The sequence below is a fragment of the Muscardinus avellanarius genome (genome assembly GCF_963383645.1).
Source record: "Muscardinus avellanarius genome assembly, chromosome: 2".
NCBI lineage: Eukaryota > Metazoa > Chordata > Mammalia > Rodentia > Gliridae > Muscardinus > Muscardinus avellanarius.
This window is the reverse complement of record NC_137787.1, coordinates 189680421-189701934: the sequence shown is the minus strand read 5'-3', so window position 1 is coordinate 189701934 and position 21514 is coordinate 189680421. Positions and strand designations below refer to the sequence as shown.

At 51.9% G+C, this 21514-nt stretch overlaps 1 protein-coding gene across 5 annotated transcripts in view; it reads right to left on the bottom strand.

Moving 5' to 3' along the window:
• Window positions 1-21514, bottom strand: part of FARP1 (FERM, ARH/RhoGEF and pleckstrin domain protein 1) — a gene marked incomplete at both ends in the record, with an annotated part of 238806 nt that overhangs the window by 3600 nt on the left and 213692 nt on the right. For 4 of the 5 annotated variants that reach the window (XM_080690176.1, XM_080690177.1, XM_080690179.1 and 1 more), the window contains 8 exons: window positions 1341-1507; window positions 2200-2312; window positions 2397-2479; window positions 3277-3366; window positions 3584-3652; window positions 5335-5465; window positions 7661-7898; window positions 14443-14527. In XM_080690176.1, coding sequence (XP_080546302.1) covers window positions 1341-1507; window positions 2200-2312; window positions 2397-2479; window positions 3277-3366; window positions 3584-3652; window positions 5335-5465; window positions 7661-7898; window positions 14443-14527 — 976 coding nt within the window. The remainder of the gene's footprint in view (window positions 1-1340; window positions 1508-2199; window positions 2313-2396; window positions 2480-3276; window positions 3367-3583; window positions 3653-5334; window positions 5466-7660; window positions 7899-14442; window positions 14528-21514) is intronic. The other variant, XM_080690180.1, reaches the window with a different exon arrangement.

Below are 21514 nucleotides of genomic sequence, written 5' to 3'. Positions count from 1 at the left end.
AACATGGCCTGTGGGCCGGCTTGCTGACCCTGGCTACGCACATTTTGAGCCCCAGGACTAAAGGACTGTGGCTGTGCAGCCCCTGAAAGCGGGGCCTGGATGTGCTCTGGGCCGCCTGCCCCCTCCTTCGGCATTCACAATGCGCTTGAATGGACTTGGTGTCTCTGAGATTTAAAGAGGTGTTAACGTCCATAACAGTCCCCTGCCTTGAAAGGAAGCTGTCACACATGGAAGGTTGGGAGCAGTAAGACCACGGTGACTTCTCTCCCATCTCACGCTGGTCTCACATCGGCTTCCCAAGAACAGGCTGGGCCTGAGGAAGTCCTCTTCCCAGCAAGCACCACTGTGCCAATCCCTGTCCCCTGGCAGCAGGCAGGGGAAGAAATGTGCACCCCCAACCCAAAGGCCAGGAGCCCCCCGGGAAACCCACGTGTCAGCACCTGGCACCAGGCTCGCTGGAAGACACCGTGTTGGCGGCCGAGCCAGGGCCCACGCCTTGGCCGGGTCCCGAGGACCTCTCCAGAACATCAGCTCCAGTGGGAAACCCAGCAAGGCAGGTGGGTGGAATTGTGGAGGTCACTGCCCGGGAATAATAGAGGCTCCCCAGAGCCCAGCAGGAATGTTGGCACCCTTCCAGTGCCCTCCACCAGAGAGCCACACAACTCCTACCCTAGGCCCACAGTCATGTGACACTGGCCCACGCACGTTCGGGAGTTCTAACTTCCTACTTTTTAGAGAGGGAGTCGAGTCTCCACTGCAGAAGTGAGGCCAGCAACTGGAGGAAGGCACAGCGCCGACTTCGCAGTCCTAAGTGAGCAGCCACGTGACCCAAGCAACCGAGGTGGCCTCCTGCGCCGGGCGGGTGCTGCTGGCCAGGGCAGGTGGAGGAAACCCAGCTCTCAGAGCTTTCTGGGTTTGGAATGTTCTGAGCAGCGACCACGGACGGTTGAAAGGGGTCCATGGAGACCTCTTTCCATGGCGAAAGCTCAGGGAATGGAAACCTTCGCGGTGTGATCAAGGAGAGACCAAGTCACCAAAGCCAACTTTCAGAGGAAAGTCCCGAAGCCCACCTGGACAGACCCTGCCCACCCTGCGTCCCTGGCCCCTGAAGACCTTCTGTGACCTGTGACCGGGCCCTGCAGGCACCAGCTTGCCAAGTTCCAGACCCTGCTACCCCTCGCGCACCGGCCTGCCCATTGCCAAGGCCACGCAGGAGAGGACACGGTGGAGGACAGAGAACTTGAGCCCGTGGGTGGCTATGGAGACGAGGGAACCGTACAGCGCCGCTCCACCACGCCCCGCGGCGACCACAGGCTGCCGCTCCCACATGCCCCGCATACCTCCACGGCCACGCTGAAGTCCACCATGGAGACGCTGGTGTTGCGGTGCCAGCACACGTGCACCATCGTGTTGCCGCGGTGGGGGGCCTGGCGCTCCAGCGAGGTGCGCGACGCGCTCAGGTCGTCCTCCGACTCCTGGTCGGCCGCCGGGGCTTCGTCGGGGGACTCTGCGGAGCACAGGAGGCGGCGTGCGTGAGCTCTCCACCCATGGGAGGAGAAGCCTTTTCGACACCCAGTGGAGCACCTAGGAAGGTTCTAGAAGACTGGGGGGGGGGGCTCTGTGTGGTTCCTGTGGTGCTCACTTAGGACTCGACTGAGGCCTCCGTCAAGGGGAGCATGCCCCAGCCCGCCTGCTCTATCAGGCCACACCTGGCCGTGGCCTCCCGTGAACAGCCTCCTTCAGTCTCCATGGACACCAGCCTGGAGAGATGGCTTTCCGGCCCACCCACACTCTATCTAGAGTTTTGCCTCCAGAAAAGGGGAGTTTCTTGATTTTTAGCCTTAAACACAAATATAGATCATGGATAGAAGGCCTGCCTGCTAAGGGAGTTGTTTGTGTGTGTGTGTGTGTCACTAGGGATTGAGCCCAAGGGTGTTCTACTTTGAGCTATACTCCCAGCCCTCTTTTACTTTTTATTTTGAAATGGGTCTCACTAAGTTGCGAAGGGTGGCCTCAAACTCATAGCCTTGTGTCTCGGCCTCCCAGATACGGGGATCATAGGTGTGCGCCTCTGTGCCCATCCTGCTAAGGGGCTCTTAAATGCAGTGTGACGCTCCCCCTCTGTGGGCCAGGGCTGTGTCCTCCATAAGCCCCTGTGGTGATGGCTTGTGCGCCAGAGGAAGCTTGCAGGTGACTTACTGTTGTCTGGGGGGCTGCTGGCCAGGAAGTCGGGCGTGGGGCCGCTGCTCTTCTCGGCCAGGTCAATGGCCATCTGGATGTCCTCCATCCACTTTTCCATCTCTGACCGAGAACTGAAGACAGAGATGGGTGTGAGCTTTTCAGACCACAGCACAGCGGGTCAAGGGGAACCGGGCAGAGGTCAGGTTCCGAGTTACCTGGCGGCCACGATGATACACTGCCGCTGGCCACGCAGGGTCAGGCAGTGGGGCACGCCCCACTCCTCCTCGCTCTCCTCGATCTGCGGGATGAGAGTTCACGGCGTCACTACAGAGAACCGGGGTGTGTTTTCAGATGCTCGGGGAGGGGCCTGCGGGAGCCCGGAGCCTCTGCAGAGCAGGTAGGAGCCCCACGTGGCCAATCAGAACATTAACAAACACATCTAAGTCAGTCACTAAGCCAAACATGAGAAGGTGGGAGGGGGAGGGAAGGGGGCAGGGATTGGGTAAGGGCTAAGTGGGTGATGTGTGCACGTATGCCTCCACCGTCTTGTATGTATGACTCCACATTAAGATGTATGACTATAATGCATCATTAAAAAAATTTTTAAGAGTCAGAAAGGTAAAAGGAAGCTCAAGGTACACTGAATTTTGGGGAATACTTTCCCACTTTGTGGGGAAGGTGGCACAGCCAAGATCATAACCCTACGCCTGCCGATGGGGTGGCGGTGTGGGGCCCTCTTGTGCATATGAAGGCTCCTCAGGTCCCCGGGGCCAGGCCCAGGGTGGGGAGAGGCGAATTCACACCGCATGGCCCAGGTCCACTTGCCTCTTACTTGAGTCTAGGAGGAAAGCTTGTCTCTCACGCGCAGGCAGGGCCCCGGGGTCTGCCAGGAGAGCCCTCTGAGGCCCACTCTTTTGGGGGAGGGGGCTAGAGAGCTGGAGAGCACTGGTCTTCGAGCCCTGGCCTCTCACCCACGGTGAGCGTGTCCTGCTCACACCTCCGATCTGACCTAGTGCTGCCCTCACACCAGCGGCTCCCCCTCCCTCTGCCTGGCTTCAGGCAGGAACAGCCGCGTCCCGGGCGCCACACACTCACCGTCATGCCGTACAGTGGCAGCTGCCCGTGTACTTTAAACTGATTCGAGGCTGTCAGCCCCCGGCTGGTGTACAGCAAGACGTCATTGAACTAGAGGAAAGCAGAGCGTGGGGGATGAGTGGGCCCCGCGGGGACGCCAGCGGGGCAGCAGCAGGGTCCAGGTCTCCTGGTACTGTCCGTCAAGCATTGGGGCTGCTCCACCTGCCTTCCAAGGCTCCCACTTGGGCGGCGGAGGCCATCTCCTGAGCCTTACCTGTGGCCCCCTAGGTCAGGGGCACTGTGAGGACAAATCGCTCTAAGCACTTACCAGGAAAAACATGCGCTGCTGGAGCCCCTTCCCCGAGAGCTTGCTGAGGCTGCCCAGGCGGATGAACTCCTGCGGGCACAAAGCAGACAGTGTGCGGGGCACCCGCGGGGCTCTGGCCTCATGCTGGGGTCTGTCCCAGCCCCTCACTGTGCTCACTTCCTCTTAGCTAAGAGCCTCTTGCCTCCCAGGCGCTGTGCTAGCGGCCTCTAAGCTGCCTTCTTCCCAGTACCTTGAGGGCCTTTGCAGCTCTATGACAGCGCAGGAAGGTTAGCGGGAAGCTGGGGTGCTCAGGTGTGGCAAGCTGTGTCCACGCTCCGGCCTCTTGGAGGATGAGGATGTGCTTAGCCCCAGGCCCCAGGCGCTGCCCACCGTGAGGGACATAATTAGGACCCCGCCAGTTTTAAGAAGAGGCTCCATAAAGCAGCATCCATGGACAGGAAGGCAGAGTACTGTGGGCAGAAACTTGTCCATGATCTACAAGTCCAGTTCTTAAAAACCAGTAACTGTGTTTCAGGATAAAAGAGTGAGAGGCGCCTGGGTCTGTGCATACTGACTCGTGTTTTCCCTCTGGCGTGGATCACACTGGAGCAGGCCATTTAAAAAGCAAAGAAGCTGGACGTGGTGGTGCATGACTGTAATCCCTGTAATCTCAGTACTTAAGAGGCTGAGACAGGAGCATCGCGGGTTTGGGGCCAGCCTCGGCAGCTTGGATCCTCAGCAATTTACTGAGACCCTTTCAAAATAAAAAAAGAAGAAGAAAGGCTGGGGGTGTCGCTCAGGGGTAGAGTGTCCCTGGGTTCCATCCTCAGTACCACAAAACCAAAAATAGAAAACCAACTGGGTGGTGCAGAGTTTAGCAAGGGGGAGAGGGGGACAAGAGCTCAGAGAGACTTAATGAGATGGAGCCGCTGAATGATCATCTTGGAGAAAGGCAGGCACATCCCATCTCGTCCCCACGGGCCCTGCTGCAGCCCTGTCCACCATGCGTGACCGGCCTCAAGCGCGGGTTCCGAGTGGGAGAAGGTTTAGAGCAGTCGAACTTGTATCTACCTCTCCCGGGATTGCCTCAAATGTCATCATGGCTCTGAAGTAAAATTAAGTTTCGTATAAAAACTGCATCTACTGAGAAACTACTTTTCATATGTGAATGGGGCTTTATGAGACGCTTTCCTGTGCTAACAGGCTCTCTGGTTTAATGTCACCATATGACCCAATCCCCCCCCCCCTTTACTTCCATTTTCAGTTTCCTAAATTTTAGAAAATCAAGCTGGGTGTGGCAACACACGTCTGTAATCCCGGTATTTGGCATTAGCCAGCTAGGATTTCAGAGGAGGACCCGCAACTTAACTAGGCACTCAGCAACTTGGTGAGACCCTGTTTTCAAAAAAAAATACAATAAAATAGGGCTAGGGGCGTAGTTCAGAGGTAGAACACCTCTGGCTTCAATCCCTAGAACCAATAAAAAAAAAGTTAATTAATAATAATAAAATTAGCCATCCTAAATCCTCCCTGAAATGTGGCAGGGAGAAAGTAAATAAACAAATCGACCGATATGGAGAAAAAAACCCGAGTATGAGGTCAGAGGATCACTTTGTGGCCCCGATACGTAGACTTTGAGGCCACCGTCCCATTCAAGGCGTCTCTGCGGTGGCCTTCCAGGAGGCAAGAGGAGGACTTTGAACTTGGGGTGTCGACGGTCAGGAGGCCCCAGTGTAGGTCCGGACACCACCTCCGGGGCGCCCGAGGCTTACCCTGCCTGGAGTCACCAGATTGTCCATGCCGATCAAGTCTTTCTTGAGCTCATGCAGCTTCTGGAAATTCTCCATCTTGATCATCGTCTCGTGCAGCTGCGCCACCATCTCGGTCACCTCCGCCAAGGCGGCTGGTGAGGAGACACGATGGCAGGGGTGAGTGGCAGGCAGGGCCCGAGCACCCCGGCTTCCCGTGCGACTCCCCGGAGCGGCGCCGTGGTAGAAACTGTATGGGAAGACGCTGCTGCTGCTGCTAATACAACCCAAGCCTTGGGCACGGGTTGCTGGACCTTTCCCCAAAGCACTTGGAGAAGGCAGAGTGAGCCCCCTTCAGGTGGAGGACTTGGGGACCCGCGTCAGGGCCCTGCGTCCGTCCCAGGGAAGGGAGTTTTCTCCTCTCTGACCTGGCACGCGTGTGAGAGGGGATCTGCCCGGTGTAGCCACACTCGGGGTGCCGAGCACTCCAGTGCACCCCTGTTCTTCCTTCTGTGCACATTATACTGTTTGCCAAGATGGCTATACAAAGAGTGACCGCAAAGTCCAGCTCTATTTTCCAACATAGCTATGGCTCCCCAGTACTTAGAAAAGTGCAGGGTGCAGAAGAAGCTACCGAGTCCACACGGAGGGGCACGGAAATCCCCAGCGGCTGGGCATCTGGGTAGTTAATATAGGGAATACGTGTGTGCCAGCCTTCAGCCTTCAGAACACTGCAGTCCTCCTCCTTCCCCGCAAGCCAGGAAGCACTGAGCCCCCATGCTTTCTCCCTGGGGTGCAGATTAAGTGCTCCCTGCCTTAACACTGGATATTCTGTCTCAGCCATAGTGACAGACCCTGGGGCTGGCTCCATCTTCTGACATCACTGCCCACTTTAGTCCTATAAACATTTCCCGGGCATCCAGTACTCAGTGGAGCAGGAGTGAGGAGGCTCCGAGAAGAAAAGATGGCTCCTGGCCCCGGGGTGCTCTTGGGTAGTGTTTCCTGGGAGCAAGCAGCGCTTGGCATCTGCCCTCTCAGGAACTCTGCGCCTGTCTCCCTCGTCTCTCTACAATGAGGCCGCTTTACGTTTTAAGCTAGGTCACACACTTTTCTATTTAATTGTCAAGAATAAACTAGGCCCATAGGGACTATTAAGAAAACTAGAATGAAGCAGGGCATGGTGGCGCACGCCTGTAATCCTAGTACTTGGGAGACTGAGACAGGAGGATCACAAGTTCAAGGACAGCCTCAGCAACTTAGTGAGGCTCTCAGCAACTTTTGGAGACCTTGTTTCCAAATAAAAAATAAAATAGGGCTGGGGTGTAGCTCAGAGGTAGAATGCTCCTGGGTTCAATCTCCAGTGCCAAAAAAGAAAATGAGTAGAAGAAAAATTGGCCAAGTCTCCGAAGATGGAACATGCGAATCTGAATGTCCCCGGCCCTCAGGGGTGCCCTGTCTGTGGGGTCCCTGGGGCTGAGAGGGGCCTTTGGCTGTCCCATCCTGGGACAGTAGAACAAAGCGGGCAAGTCAGCCAGCTCAAGGGGCAGGTGTGAGCTGAGGCCTAAAGGATGAGGCAGGGTTTGCTGGAGAGAGCAAAGTGTGGGGCCTGAGCCCAGAAGGCAGGAATACAGTACAAGGAGCCACAGAGGCAGGAGACGGTGTGGCTCGTTTTAAAGATGGACACTTAGCCGGGCTGGTGGTGCACGCTTGTAATCCCAGCATTCGGGAGGCTGAGACCAGAGGATCGCAGTTCACAGACGGCCTCAGCTACTTAGTGAGGCCCTCTGCAACTCAGTGAGACCCTGTTTCAAAATAAAAATAAGAAATAGGGCAGGGGATGTAGCTCGGAGGTAGAATGCCCCTAAGTTCCATCCCTAGACCCTGAAAGAAAGAAAGAAAGAAAGAAAGAAAGAAAGAAAGAAAGAAAGAAAGAAAGAAAGATGGATGGACGCTTGCCGGGCGTGGCGGCAAACGTCTGTCATCCCAGTATTTGGGAAGCTGATACAGAAGTGTCACAGGTTCAAGGCCAGCCTCAGCAACTTAGTGAGGTCCCTCAGCAATTTAGTGAGACCCTGTTTCAAAACAAAAAAATAACAAGAGCTGGGTGTGTGGTTCAGAGGTAGAACACAGTGGGGTTCCATCCCCAGTCTAATTTCTCCTCTCTGCCCCTCCAATAACTCTTCCCCTCTCTTAAGTTGTGCTTGTCAAGTACTTTGGTCACAGTGATGGAAAAGCTGACTAAACAAGCACCTCCGTGGGGAGAGGCGGAGGTGGGACAGAGACTGCGAGGCCGTAAGCGGTGGCGCAGCACGGCTCTCTCCGCAGCCCGGTGCGCCCAGCCCGCGCTCACCTCTGCAGTCCCTGAAGTCGGCGTGGTTGGGCGGGTGGTGCTTGCAGAGCCGCTCCAGGACCTGCTTGTAGTGCATGAGCCGGTGCAGCGGGCGCAGGAGGAAGGTGTTGAGCGGCAGGTAACACACCTTCTGCAGCTCGAAGTCCCTGCAGAAGTGCTCCAGCCGCCGCGAGCCCCGGATGGCGGTCTCCAGCGCCTCCAGTGCCTCGCTGTGCTTCCACAGGTGGGCGGCCAGGTGCTGGGGGTGAGAGGGCGGTGCCGTCAGCCGACCCCGGGCCGGACGCAGCCTTGCTCCATCCGTGATCGTATTTATCTAATTTCCTTAAGTCTCAGTTTTCCTATTTCACGACTACCTTGAGTATTTAAATGACGTTCTGAGCACGAAATAAAAAGCTCCATTAAGGTGTTGAGTAGGTTGAAGTACATGTGCACTATAAAATATATGAGTTGTGAAAATAATATTAGGGGATTAAAGGTTCTTTTAAAAATTGAGACCGACAAGCTGGACGTGACAGCGCACACTTGTAATCCCAGCATTCGGGAGCCTGAGACAGGAGGACTGCGGTTTGCGGACAGCCTCAGCTTCTTAGTGAGGCCCTCTGCAACTCAGTGAGACCCTGTTTCAAAATAGAGGATAAAAAATAGGGCTGTGGGTGTCACTTGGAGGTAGAAGGCCCCTGGGTTCCATCCCTAGTACTGAAAAAAAAAAAAAAAATGTGACCAACCAAACTAAGGGGCAAGATAGAAACAGGAGCTCCTTACTTGGGGTTTGTGGTTTCCTTCAAATATCTTACAGTGACATATAGACAGACAGGCGACCATCCAGCAAGCATTAGTTAAAGAAATACATTTCTGCCGGTCATGGTGGCACATGCTTGTAATCTCAGCATTTGGGAGGCTGGGACAGGAGGATCTCAGTTCGAGGACAGCCTCAACTACTACTTAGTGAGACCCTTTGCAACTCAGTGAGACTCTGTTTCAAAATAAAGAATAATTTTTTTTTTAAAAAAGGTCTGGGTGTAGCTCAGAGGTAGAATGCCCCTGGGTTCTATTCCCAGTACTGGGGAAAAAAAATAGATTTCTGGCTGGAGCATGCCTGCAATCCCAGTAGTGGGGAGCCTGAGACAGGATCACTGGCTTAAGCAGCCTCAGCAATTCAGTAGGACTTTCAGCAACTTAGTGAGACTCTGTTTCCAAACAAAAATTAGGGCTGGGTTTATAGCCCAGAGGTAGAATGCCCCTGGGGTTCAACCCCTAGTACTAATAAGTGGTAAACAAATAAGAAACCTTTAAAAAGGGCTGGGGATGTAGCCTGGAGGCAGAACGCCCTTGGGTTCATTGCCCAGTTAACCCTCCACACACACATATTACACAAAGTTTGGATGCATAATTACAGGGCACTGATAAAAGTTATATATATATATGAAATGCATTTCTGTTTTGAACTCATACGGGAACTGAGCACCTCCCAGGAGCCACCTGCTCAGGTCAGTCCTTTGGTGGGGAGCACTAATGACTGTTTCCCTGGGCAGTGGCAAAGGATTCTGAGGGACAGATGCTTTGGGGCAGGTAGCCCAGGGGCATTTGATCTCCAACCTACATCCCCTGCCCTATTTTTTTTTTAATTCTTTATTTTGAAACAGGGTCTCACTAAGTTGCAGAGGGCCTCACTAAGTAGCTGAGGCTGTCCACAAACTGCGATCCTCCAGTCTCAGCCTCCCAAATGCTAGGATTACAAGCCTGCGCCACCACGCCCGGCTGATCTTCAAGTCTTCCACCACAATAATTCCCAGAAAACATACTCCATTCCAAGTGCCACACAACCCCCAGTCCAGATTCCCAATCCACACCACAGTCCCATCTCAGTGACATCTCAGCACCGTGCTTTTAAAGAGCCAGGAACACGCTGTGTCCAGATGCAAGCCCACTATTCGTCCTGCCCTGCCTGGGCTACCTTGTTTCTTCTCTGACTTTAGGATCAGTGCTACCAACCTCCATTTCCTCAGGACAAAAAGCCCTGTGGGACATTCCAGATTCCTTCTACCTTTGAACCTTTCTCCCAGTCTACCAACCCGGCCTCCTGAAAATGTCAGACTTGCTCTCTGCTCTGCTCCTGCAGTGGCCATGCCCTCTGCCCGGTGCCCCGCACGCCCAAGCGTCTTCACGCCCCACGGCCTCTCTGCGCCTTGGGCCACCAGGACAGATGATGTGATCTCCGGCCAGGCCACCCCTGGCCAACACGCACGAGAGTGTGCCAAGCTCCCATATGCAACAGCCTGTGCCGAGGACTCCTGCCTCGTCCTTCTGGCAGAGCCTTCCCTGATGCCCACTCTGCCTGCGCTCATGGCTCCTGTCCTTATCGGCCCGTCATGGGGACTCCCCCGCTGGCTTCCTTGTCAGACACTGTGGATGGGTTTTCTTTTTTTCTTTCTTTTTTTTTTTTTGTGTTGGAGATTGAGCCCAGAGACCTTCTACCTTCAAGCTACACCTCCAGCCCTATTTATTATTATTAATTTTTATTTTTTTGGTGGTACTGGGGGTGGAACCCAGGGGCTTTTCTATCTCTGGGCTATACTCCCAGACCTATTTTATATTTTATTTGGAAACAGGGTCTCACTAAGTTGCTGAGTGAGCCAGCCTCACTCAGCTGAGGCTGGCTTTGAACCTGCGCGATCCTCCTGTCTTAGCTTCCCAAGTGTGGGGATTATAAGCGTGAGCCACCACACCCGGTTCCAGACCTATTTTTTTTTTTTTTTTTTGTGTGTGTGTGTGTGTGGTACTGGGGATGGAACCCAGAGGCATTCTACCACCAAGCTACACCTCCAGTCCCCGTTTGATTGAAACCAGGGGCATCCTACCTCTGAGCTATACCTCTAGCCCTATTTTTATTTTTATTTTTTGTGGTACTAGGGATGGAACCCAGGGGCAGTATACCTCTGAGCTACACCCCCAGCCTAGATTTTTATTTTTTATTTTGACACAGGGTCTCACTAAGTAGCAGCTGAGGCTGTCCATGCACTGCGATCCTCCTGTTTCAGCCTCCCAAAAGCTGGGATTACAAGCATGGGCCACCACACCCGACTCAGCCCTATTTTTTATTCTTTATTTTGAAATAGGGTCTCACTAAGTTGTGGAGGGCCTCACTAATTAGCTGAGGCTGGCCGAGAACCCGTGATCCTCTTGTCTCAGCCTCCCAAGTACTGGGATTACAAGCCTGGCAGACATTGTGTTTTAAGTAGAGATTTACAAGAAGTTGCAAGGAAATAAACAGGAGGCACCGTGAACCCCCGTCCCACCTCTTCTAACGGCAACATCAGCATGTGTATCTGGGCTCAGGTTTGCATATGGAGATTCAGGGTGGGCTGGAGACCAGGACGTGGGTCTCCACATGGGCCAGGCTCCCTCAGTCATGTTTCCAAGGGGACCACACGTGCATCAGCACTGTACGGAGGGAGGGCGTGTACCACCTGAGCAATCTCAATACGATCTCCGGTGCCCAGCGTCTGGGACGGTCGGCTGAACGCTAATGGCTGCAGGCCCTGCTTAGTACAGGCAATAGCAGGTTAGATGTACCGCGTGGGAGCCAGGAAAGGTGCTGTTAGCCAGACATCCTAAGCATTTTTAATAAAACCACCAACCTTCTATAGCTCTAGAACCTTCTGCTGTTCCCTTCCACACTATATAAAAATTCTTTAAAACTATTACAAACCACCACCACTACCACCACCACAACAGGCAACAACCAAGCCAGGTGTGGTTGCTCAGGCCTATAATAATCCTAGGACTTAGGAGGCTGAGACAGGAGGATCACAGTTCAGGGTCAGCCTCCACAACTTACAAGATCCTCAGCAACTTAGAGAGACCCAGTTTCAAAATAAAAATAAGCTGGGCGTGGGGCGCACGCTTGTAATCCCCGCGCTTGGGAGGCGGAGACAGGAGGAATGCGCAGGTTCGAAGCCAGTGGCGCTGGCTTAGGAGACCCTGTTTCCAAAAAATAAAATAGGTCTGGGAGTGTAGCCTGGAGGTAGAAGGGCTTCCAGGAACCCCAGTACCACCAAAAACAAACAAACAATAAAAATAAAAAGGGTTGGGGGGCTCAGAGGTGGAGTGTCCCTGGGCTCAAACTCCCCACAAAGCCCAACCCAACTAACTTGTTCCTTAAAAAGGAAAGCAGGGCCCTCCCGGCTGCATAGAGCTCGGGGCTGTAACCTCATGGCAGCGGCAAGGTGCTGAGATGCCAGAGCAGCTGTGGCCCATGGAGTGTGGAGTGTTGACTCCCCAGACCCAGGAGGAGGAGCGCTGGAGCAGAAAGCAGGTGTATTTTTAGGGGTCTTCTGTGCCGGCTCATGGAGAGGACGTGGAATGTCAGCTCTCGGTAGGAAAATGGCGGCGGGCACTCGGCAAACGGGCCTGAGAAGGCCACAGAGGAAAGCTGGTGGACAGCGGGACGCTGGGGACAGTCCCCGCAGGGTGGGGGAAGAGCCTCTGCGCTGTCCGAAAGGCCCAGAGCAGAGTCTAAATCCCCATGAGGGGGGCCCTGCCCTGGGTAGTCTGTGACCTCAGGTGTCAGAGATAACTCTTATCTCTGGAAAGCCAGAAGTGGCTAAGAAAACCGTGGGAAAGAGGCACCTTAGAGGGAAGTAGTGGGGAAATACAACAGCAATAGAGCCACATTCTAGAGGGGACAGAATGATGCAGCTTTCTGGAAAGGCGACATCCTGATGATCCCAGCTCTAGGATGTTCTCGAAAAACTGTATGAGAACTACAGAGGCAGGACAGGCTCGGTGCGGGAGGAGGTGAACAGGGAGCCACAGGGCACCGGGGGAGGCACAGCCGTTCTGTGAAGTCCTGTCGCGGTAGATGTGTGTCATGCTACGCTTGTCAACACTGAGGATGCACCATGCCGAGACTCAGTGCCAGCTGTGGACTTGGGTAGTCACCTATCAATACTGATTCGTCAGTTTTAATGTGATGCACTCATCAAATGCGTCACGCCAGGGAAAAACGTTAACAGGGGGAACTGCATTGGGAGGAACATATAGGGACTCTGCTCTCTGCTCAATTTTTCTGTAAACCTAAACCTGCTCTAAAAATAAATTACATTTTAAAACTCCCATGGAGAGTTGAAGAGATGCTTGTGATTGTGACCTCTGAGTTTGGGGCATCACTCTTAGCCCATGACACTGTAAAGACTCTGTTTGTGGGGTATCTTAGGATTATTCTCGCTTTTCTTATTGTGTGTAGGTGTCTGCCGTTCCGACCACTTCCGTGGCTTCTCTCTGATAGTACCCAGGTGAACAATAATTGAGGATCTGGTAAATAATATCTTGATCCTCATTAAGAGAAAAGACGCAGAAGAGGCTGGGGTGTAGGGTGTAGTTCAGTGGTAGAGCACTTGTCTCGCATGCACATGGCCCCGAGTTTGATTCCCAGAATTGGGGAAAAAGAGAGAGACTTACTGAGACTGATGGGAAATCAGTTGAGGGGCTTTTGAGCCTATCAAAGCAATTTAGTCAAACTACTCATGGGAATTAATTCAATCCCCAGCAGTAAATTCTACTCTGTGACTGCACTGTATACAGTGGGTGCTCAATTAGCCCTGGATGGATGGAGAGTCAGACCAGTGGATGGCTGGATGGTCTGAAGTGGGGGTGGTGTGAACATCGGCCTTCTTAGGGGGTCATCATGTAGGCAGTGATTAGTTATCAAATTTATCAGATGGTTTCTAGGCAGTTGAGATAGAGGAAGACTGGCTTTAAAATGCAAATAGAGATGTAGCCAAACCATACGTTGTGTGGCATGGTATGGGGGCACACACTTGTAATCCCAGTACTTGGGAGATCGAGACAGAAGGAACTCAGGTTCTGGCCAGCCTTAGCGCTTTAGCAAGACCTTGTCTCAGAATAAAAAAAATAAAAAAGGCTAGGGGCGTGGCTCGGAGGTCGAATGCCCCTGGGTTCAGTCCCCATCACACACACAGATACGCACACAGCTCTACGTTAAAGGAGTTAAAAACATTATAGAAAAACATTCTCTATTAAAAGAGTTATTAATAAAGACAAAAATGAAAATTTCAGATTTAAGGGATGAGGCAGATTTCAAAACTATGGTAGAATATTAATTTAATATTCACTGACTTCTTTGGGAATACTTTCATTATAATCATTGCTAGGTGGTTAAAAATATTGTCATAGTTGGGCATGGTATAATTCCAGCTATTCGGGAGATTGAAGCAGGAGGATCACAAGTTTGAGGCCAGCCTGGGCAACTTAGCAGGATTCTGTCTCAAAATAAAGCGAAAGGGCTGGCGATACAGCTCAGTGGCAGAGCATGACTTAGCAGTACTGGGAAAATAAGAAACAGTAGCAGAAAAAAGTGTGTGTGAAAGTGTGTATTCGTATACTGATTAAAGTTACTCAATTTACTGCAACTCATACATAGCTTAGGATCTGGTATTTTGTCTTGTTTAGAAAAAGCCAAAACAACTGATTGAAAACAAACTGTGTAGTCTCCCAGAAAATGTGTTGCCTGCAATGTTTGAAAAAAAGTCTTGAATGATCTATTTATAAAAAAAATGCCTATTGTTTTATGTATAATACAGAGCTTTTGAATAACAAAACAAAACACTACTGAAAATGCTTTCCCCAAAGAACATTTCCTAGTAAGTGGGGAGGAATAGTTCTCCTGAACCCTTTGTGGCTGGACGGTGCGGCCGATCAGCTTAGGCACTGCGCCCACAGCCCACAAGCCTGGGAACTCGCCCTGCGCGCCCGGCGCTCACCTTCATGCCCTGGACGTTCTTCAGCATGACGTCGCCGATTCTTTGGTAATCTCCTCCTCTGAGGTGGGCGTTTGAGCGGCCTTCCCTGAGAGCCAAAAAGGCAACGGTTAGAAATACAAATGCCAGTGCTGAAGACTCCAGCGGAGGATGCCTTGGTGGGGCACAGAACCCCACCCTCTCAGTCACCCGTCTGGACCCCTCCCGGCGTCTCCTGCACTTGTCTTGGGGCCGCAGTGCATTAGTGCTGCACAGAGATTTCCAAATCATCTTCCTTGGTCTGCAAAGAATTCCACCTGTGCTGGAGAGATGGGGCAGCACCGCTTCTGGTCCTTTTAATTTCATCTGATTTAGGGTCATGAGTTCGGCATGAAGAACACTTAGAGTAATGGACTCATGAGATAGATTCTATCCTACAGATGGGGGCTAAGCCACTTGGAGGGAAGGAGCTTCAGCCTCAAATTGAGCTCTGTGTTCCCAAGAGCCCTTAGCCTGAAGAGAAGAACCACCTGGAAAGACCTTGGGAAGGGAAAAATTTAAGAGAGTAAGTGCAGGAGACCCAGTCCTGGAGGGGCGGGCAGACAGCACAGAGGGAAGGATGAGTGGCCAGGTGGGCAGGGACGTGGTGGGGGGATGTGGCGGGGACTTCCAGATGTGCAGGCAGTAGAGGGCCAGGCCGTGTTCATCGCTGTAGGATATTTGGAAATATATTCAGATTGCTTACGGCTCAGTGATGTTGATTATTCAGGGGCTTAAGTGGCAGAGAAAAAAAATACCCACAAGAGTTTTTACTGACTACTTGACTCATGTAATCCTCAGAGCAGCTCTATGAGACACTTATATTATCAAGCTTTTTATAGCTAGGGAAACCAAGGCACAAGGAAACTACGTTGCTTTCCAGTCAGCGAGCCCGTGTCTGAGTCCAGGCTAGCCTGGTTTCTGAGTCTGCACCTACATCCGCAGCACCGGTGTGTACCTTCTAATTTTACCAAGTGTCAAGAATTTCCCAGATGAAAACGACTCTCAGCCTGGCCGATATCTTCAGACCAACTGTTCAGGACAGCCAGAAGCCAATGGACAGGAAGCGGATGAAGTAAACAAAACCTGTCAAAATCTGTGCGTGGGGCTGCTGAGGTGCTCAGAGTAGAATAAAACGGCCGTGGTTGGCGAGGGGGGCTCTGTGAGCGCACCTGCCTGTGCAGTAGCTAAGAAGCCGCCAGCAACGAGGAGGACTTCCACCAGAGCCTCCCTTGATGGCGGCCCCCACCTCGGGCTTCCTGGGGGTCTTCAGGGGACCAGCAAAGGGCAGCAACCGCGCACAGGCCTGGCGAAGCTGGCCCAGCAGAGCAGAGATGAGTGGTCCCCTCCTGCCTCCAGCCTAGCTAGCTGCACGCACCAGGCAACCAAAGGCACCATTATTCCAGGGGTTCCAACAAGGCGCCCAGTGTAAATCATATCACAAGGACACAAAGAGCGCCCCAGCCCTGAATCGGTTAAAGCGCCTCTTAGGCAGAAAGAGTGGGCACCCACTGTAGCCCCCGGCCCTTCCTGGGTCTCCCAGCCCCACTCTATGCTCTTTCTTCACCCCGTCTTGGTCATCCCTGTGGTACTCTCCTGTTCCAATCCACAAGGCCAAATCTACACCCCCCATTTTTTTTTTTTTTTTTTTTTTGGTACTAGGGATCGAACCCAGGGGCATTCTACTTCTGAGCTATACCCTAAAGTCTATTTTAATTTATTTTAAAATAGGGTCTCAGTAAATTGTGGAAGGCCTCACTAAGTTGCTGAGGCTGGCTGCAAATCTGCAATCCTCGTGTTTCAGCCTCCCCAGTACTGGGATTATAGGCATGCACTACCACATCCAGCTCAAACGTGTTAAAGCTATAGTCCAGGAACTGTGTTTCTTAGACCTTCCAGAGGGTTCAATGCAAATGACCCTAGAAGTATCTCAAATCAAGCTATTTCAGAGTCATGGACCTGCTTATCTTCACTCTTTCCTTTTTTTTGGGGGGGGGGACACTAGGCAGGGCATCTTAACTCTGAGCTTGAGCTATATACCCCAGCTTTTTTTTTTATACTGAGAGTTTCACTAAGTAGCTGAGGCTGGCCTTGAACCCTAGATCCTTCTGTCTCAGCCTCCCAAGTTCTGGGATTACAGGTATGTGTCACCATGCCTGGCTACACTTTCTTTCTTAATGATTTTTCACTGTTCTACCCCATACTCTCCCCTTCCCTCACCCCCAGCCAGCATGTGAGACCCCCTACAACACAGCCCCCGAGGATCGCTCCAGCACGCCGCAGAGGCGGCTCTCCAAACTTTGGTGACAATCTCAATCCACTGCGACATATTGCAAGTCCCGTCCTGTCTGCTTTAGGCTCCTGGTGTCTCTGCAGTTTGGGTTATTATTCAAACTACTCTTGAACAGCTCCTTAGCTAGCCATTTTGCTGGTCCTTACGTGTGACTGGGTTTAGCTCTTCCATTTGGACACTTGGTTTTTCTGATTATTTAATTTTTTTGGGGGGATACTGGGGTTCCTGGAAGCCCTTCTACCTCCGGGCTACATTCCCAGACCTATTTTTATACGTTTTTATTTGGAAACAGGGTCTCTTAAGCCAGCGCGGCTGGCTTCGAACCTGTGCGATCCTCCTGTCTCCGCCTCCCAAGCGCGGGGATTACAAGGGTGAGCCACCACGCCAGGCCCTACTTGAACACTTGGGATGGAGAAAGGATTAAGTAGCCAGGAAACTCTGCCTGAGGGATCCCATCTCTAGTCTTATTTTATTGTGATACTGGGGATTGAACCCAGGGGCATTCTACCTTGGAGCTACTCCCCAGACCTGTTATTCTTTATTTTGAAACAAAGTCTCATGAAGGTGCAGAGGGCCTCATTTAGTGAGGCTGGCCAAAACCCAGCGATCCTCCTGTCTCAGCCTCCCAAGTACTGGGATTTTGAACGTGCGCCACCATGCCCAACTGCCTCTAGTCTTTAGACGCACCACCCCATGCACCTCAACAGCACACAGGCTCTCATAAGAGCTGGAAAGTTCTTTCTTCTACCCACTGCCCTCCATGCTTGAAGAAAGTAAGTCTTCCCTTCAAGGGAGAACCTCGCTACTGAGCTACAATGGCCTGGTTTAGACTAAAAGCCACCTGTCCATAAAAGGAGGCAAGGCAGGATGGAAACCCAGGTCCTGGGCAAGGAGCGAGGATCTGGGACAGCAATTACGGACCCGGAAATCTCCAAATGGGCACGCCACGTGACGTCACACGGAAGAAAGGTCTTTGGCTCAAGGGACGTAATTTAGTTATTTCAGTGTCAGAAGTGTGGATGGAGTGGGCAAGGGAGGACCTGGAGAGGGCTCCCAGCTCCCTGAATAGCCAGCGCTTCCTCTCCCTGGAAAGAGGGCGCCGAGGACGGGGGGAGGAGAATGAAAGCGGAGACCAAAATGGTTTTTGTCCCACTCTCTCTGTTCTTCTGCCAAGTATGTATGAGAGGATAATCTACTGATGAGAGAAACCCTTGGCTCAAGGGGACATCGCTTTCTGCCATGGCTCGCTGTCAGAGCCACGCCGGCTCCTCCAAACCCCCAGCACAAGGGCTCTGGGCCGTGGCCTCCGGGTGTGGCAGGGACTCAACAACAGACAGCAGTAAGGACCGAAAGGGCCGTAGCTCTGGGCGATGTCCCAAGAACAGGCACGGCCTATGAAGTGTCTGCAAATGTCTGGCAAGCCCTAGCCCCATGTGGGACCAACCCAAACCTCTGCTGCCCCCGTGCACACACATCTGTGTGTCCGACTGCTTACACGCGCTGCCACCGCCAGAGCTACGGATGGAGGCACTGACTTTATCACCAGCCGCTGAAGCGTCACTGTCTTATTAAGAACATGAAGATGTAATTCTAACTCTCCCACAACACCCTCCGGATGTTAACTCCATACGAAAGAAGTCCTTGTTGGGAAGGTGGGGGTCGTGTATTTGTTGTCTGGGTAAACAAAGGTGAAAATTCTTTTGACGATTTCACTTAGGAAAATCACGTCGAATCTATTAAGCAGCTTTCTGGATGCTGCATTCCGACCCACATGATGCGATTCATTGACTCCCAGGGGGTCTCTCGCCGCACGTGACCCCGGCAAAGGAACACACACACACACACACACACACACACACACACCCTCAAATCTTCCTGACCTTGTTCAAACACTTCATTTACACAGGTGAGATGGACAGTCAAGCACCAACAGCCTGACCAGGGAGGAAGAAGAAGGGATGACATGAAAGCGACGATTTGGCGGTGGCCCAAACTGCGGCCGGGGAGGGTGGACTCTGGGTGTGGTGTCCTCATCAGCCCCTCAGGGGAGGGAGCAGGAGGCCCTGCACTGTGGGCTTTGCTTCTGGCGGTCAAGAAATATTTTCACAGGCCGCAGGGTGGCAAAGCCCGCCAGGATCAGCCAATACTGCGCTCTCCCATTCATGCCCCCAGCCCCAGGGGTCAATGCCAACACACTCAGCACCCAGAGACAGAGCTAATGGCAGGCGGGGAACCTCTTTGACAGTAACATCTCCCCCTCTCCCATGAGGACGATCAGCACTGAGAGGGGGTCTTCCTAGGGGAGGGTGTTTTCTGGAAGGCAGGGACATGGGGCCAGCTTAGGGGATGGCTCCACGGTGAGAGTCTTTATCTGTGAGAATGGGCGGGGACTCACTCAAGGGCCCCACTGGGTTCCCCTGATAGTCTACAGAGATCAAGTGGGGCTATGAAAAGTCCAGCCCTCTCCTTCCTCTTGCAACAAAAGCAACCGTCTCATCTGATTAAAGCACAACAGCTCATCCTGCTCCAGCTTTTTAAGCTGGCTCTGTCTGGGTCTCTCTGACTCCTGAAAAACAGATCTAGTTTTTGAACCCACTGAGTTCCCATTTGCAAAACAAACATCACATCCTTATCCTTAAAGTTCCCTGTAGTTTCTTGTTCCCTTCAGTTTCTATGATTCGAAGTGAAAAAAAAAAATGTATGTATTATTATACAAGTAAAAGATAATGTGTAAATGAGCAGATGGGTAAAGACGAATCCTATATCAATAAGTAGGGTGGGCAGTATGGCTGGTTCAAACAGCAAACACATTAGCCAGAGGAATAGATCATAGTACAACATTACACAGGTAACATATGTATTGGCCACATGCAATAAATGTGGATTTCAATATCCTTTAATAGATCCAATGCTCTGGAATCCACAGAGGGGGTTAGTTTTAACACTAGTTCATATCCCCACATATCAAGAAGACAGGGCAGGCGCTTGGGGGTCCCTGTCTGCCATCTGTGGGTAACACAGCACAGCGCCTCCTGCTCTCCCGGGCTCTTGGGCCCACAATTATTGCCTCTTTCCTTCTGTTGTTTCACACCAGATCACACTGACTAAGAGAGTAAAAGTTATGACCCCGTCATAGGAGGGTTCCCGCTGTCCAGATGCGCTCTAGTCTCCTTACTCCAGTTCAATCTTAAAGTGGTGTGAACTAAAACACAGCAAAAAGCCACATCAAGCTAGCCCAGAAACCCCCAGACTGTTCTTTCCTGCGGGGCTCTCCTAGCAAAAACCCACCTGCAATCCTGGCAATTGGGAGAATCATTTTTGTTTTTCTAAGGCAAGCAGCTTGTTCTCAAAGCACAAAGGGCTTTATAGTCAGGAGACGGACAGAAAATCCAAGAAAAACTAGCTCCTGGCTATGCTTGGGAACATGCAAATTTTACTCATGCTTTGAAAGAAAACAGTCGCCAGCAACTGTGGGCCCGACTACTCTATCCAGGCAGAAAATGCCGGCTCGGGGCGGGATGCACTGCGAGGTCAGGGCCCTTCACCTGTCCTTCCTGCCTTTAAAACAAACAAAGGAGCAAACAGTACACCTAAAAGTCAAAATGCATTTATACTGATACAGGTGCTTCTCCTTCAGAGAATATTCCAATCTCATCTTTACCCTCTTCCAACTCCCATTTTGCATCTTTCCAAGTTGCTCTCCAGGTAGACGGCACGGCTGTGTCTCCAAATGTGCTTTATTGCATTTTCTTTGAGAGCAATGATTTTTAAACGCTTTTTGTGCGCTCCTGTTTTTAAAACCAGTGAAAATCGTTTTCAAACAAGAGAAGTCACCCTGACCTTGCTATAATGAGGCGCGGAGGCTCCGAGGGCTGGGGAAGGATGGCGCCCTGAGTGTGACTTGTGACCAGGGCCTCCAAGACTCCTAGGGCGGGAGACGGCCAAGGACACAATGGGCGGGGACGTCCAGTCACCCTGGGACCAGCCACACCCACCCAGCTTTCTCCAATCCTAAGGTCTTTCCGCTTTAGACCTCCAGAACAGAACTCTCCAATATGGTAGCCACAGAGGGCTCTTTAGAGTGTAACTTTACTTTTTAAGTTTTTAGAGTTGTACAATTCATTTTCTCAATTACAATAGCTGCATTTTGCATGCTATTCAATCGCTTCGCAGGGCTAGTGACTATTATACCGGATAGGGCAGGTGCAGAATATTTCTATCATTCCAGAAAGTTCTGCTGGGCAGGATGTGCTGGCATGAGCACAGTCCACAGCCGCCTCCCCTCCCCCAGCTTCACAGGCTCCAGGGAAAGGAAAGGGGGTCTCAACCGGTGCCCCCTTTCCAAGCTTCATTTTCTGTAGGGAAAAAGATGAGGAGGATTCCACAGGGCAGTTTTGATGATCAAATAGAAAAGTTTAAGGGAAAATGCTTTAAAAGATGCCGTAGAGAGGCAAGGTGCTACACTGTGCAAATATTGCTTTTTTTTTTTTACAGCTATGATTCAAATTTTAGTACCTTTAGGATACTGTCAATGAATTTTGCTCTAAGAAGGGGTCAGACACCCATTGATCTCTTGAGCGGTTGAGCAGAACGTAGGACAAGCCCTCGAGCACTCCCCGGACTCTCCTTTTAAATCTTATCATGAACTGAGTGTGGGAGTGCACACCTGTAATCCCAGTACTTGGGAGGCAGAGACAGGAAGACTGCAGGTTCCAGGCCAGCCTTAGCGACTGAGCAACTTAGTTTCCACTTAGTAAAATTTAG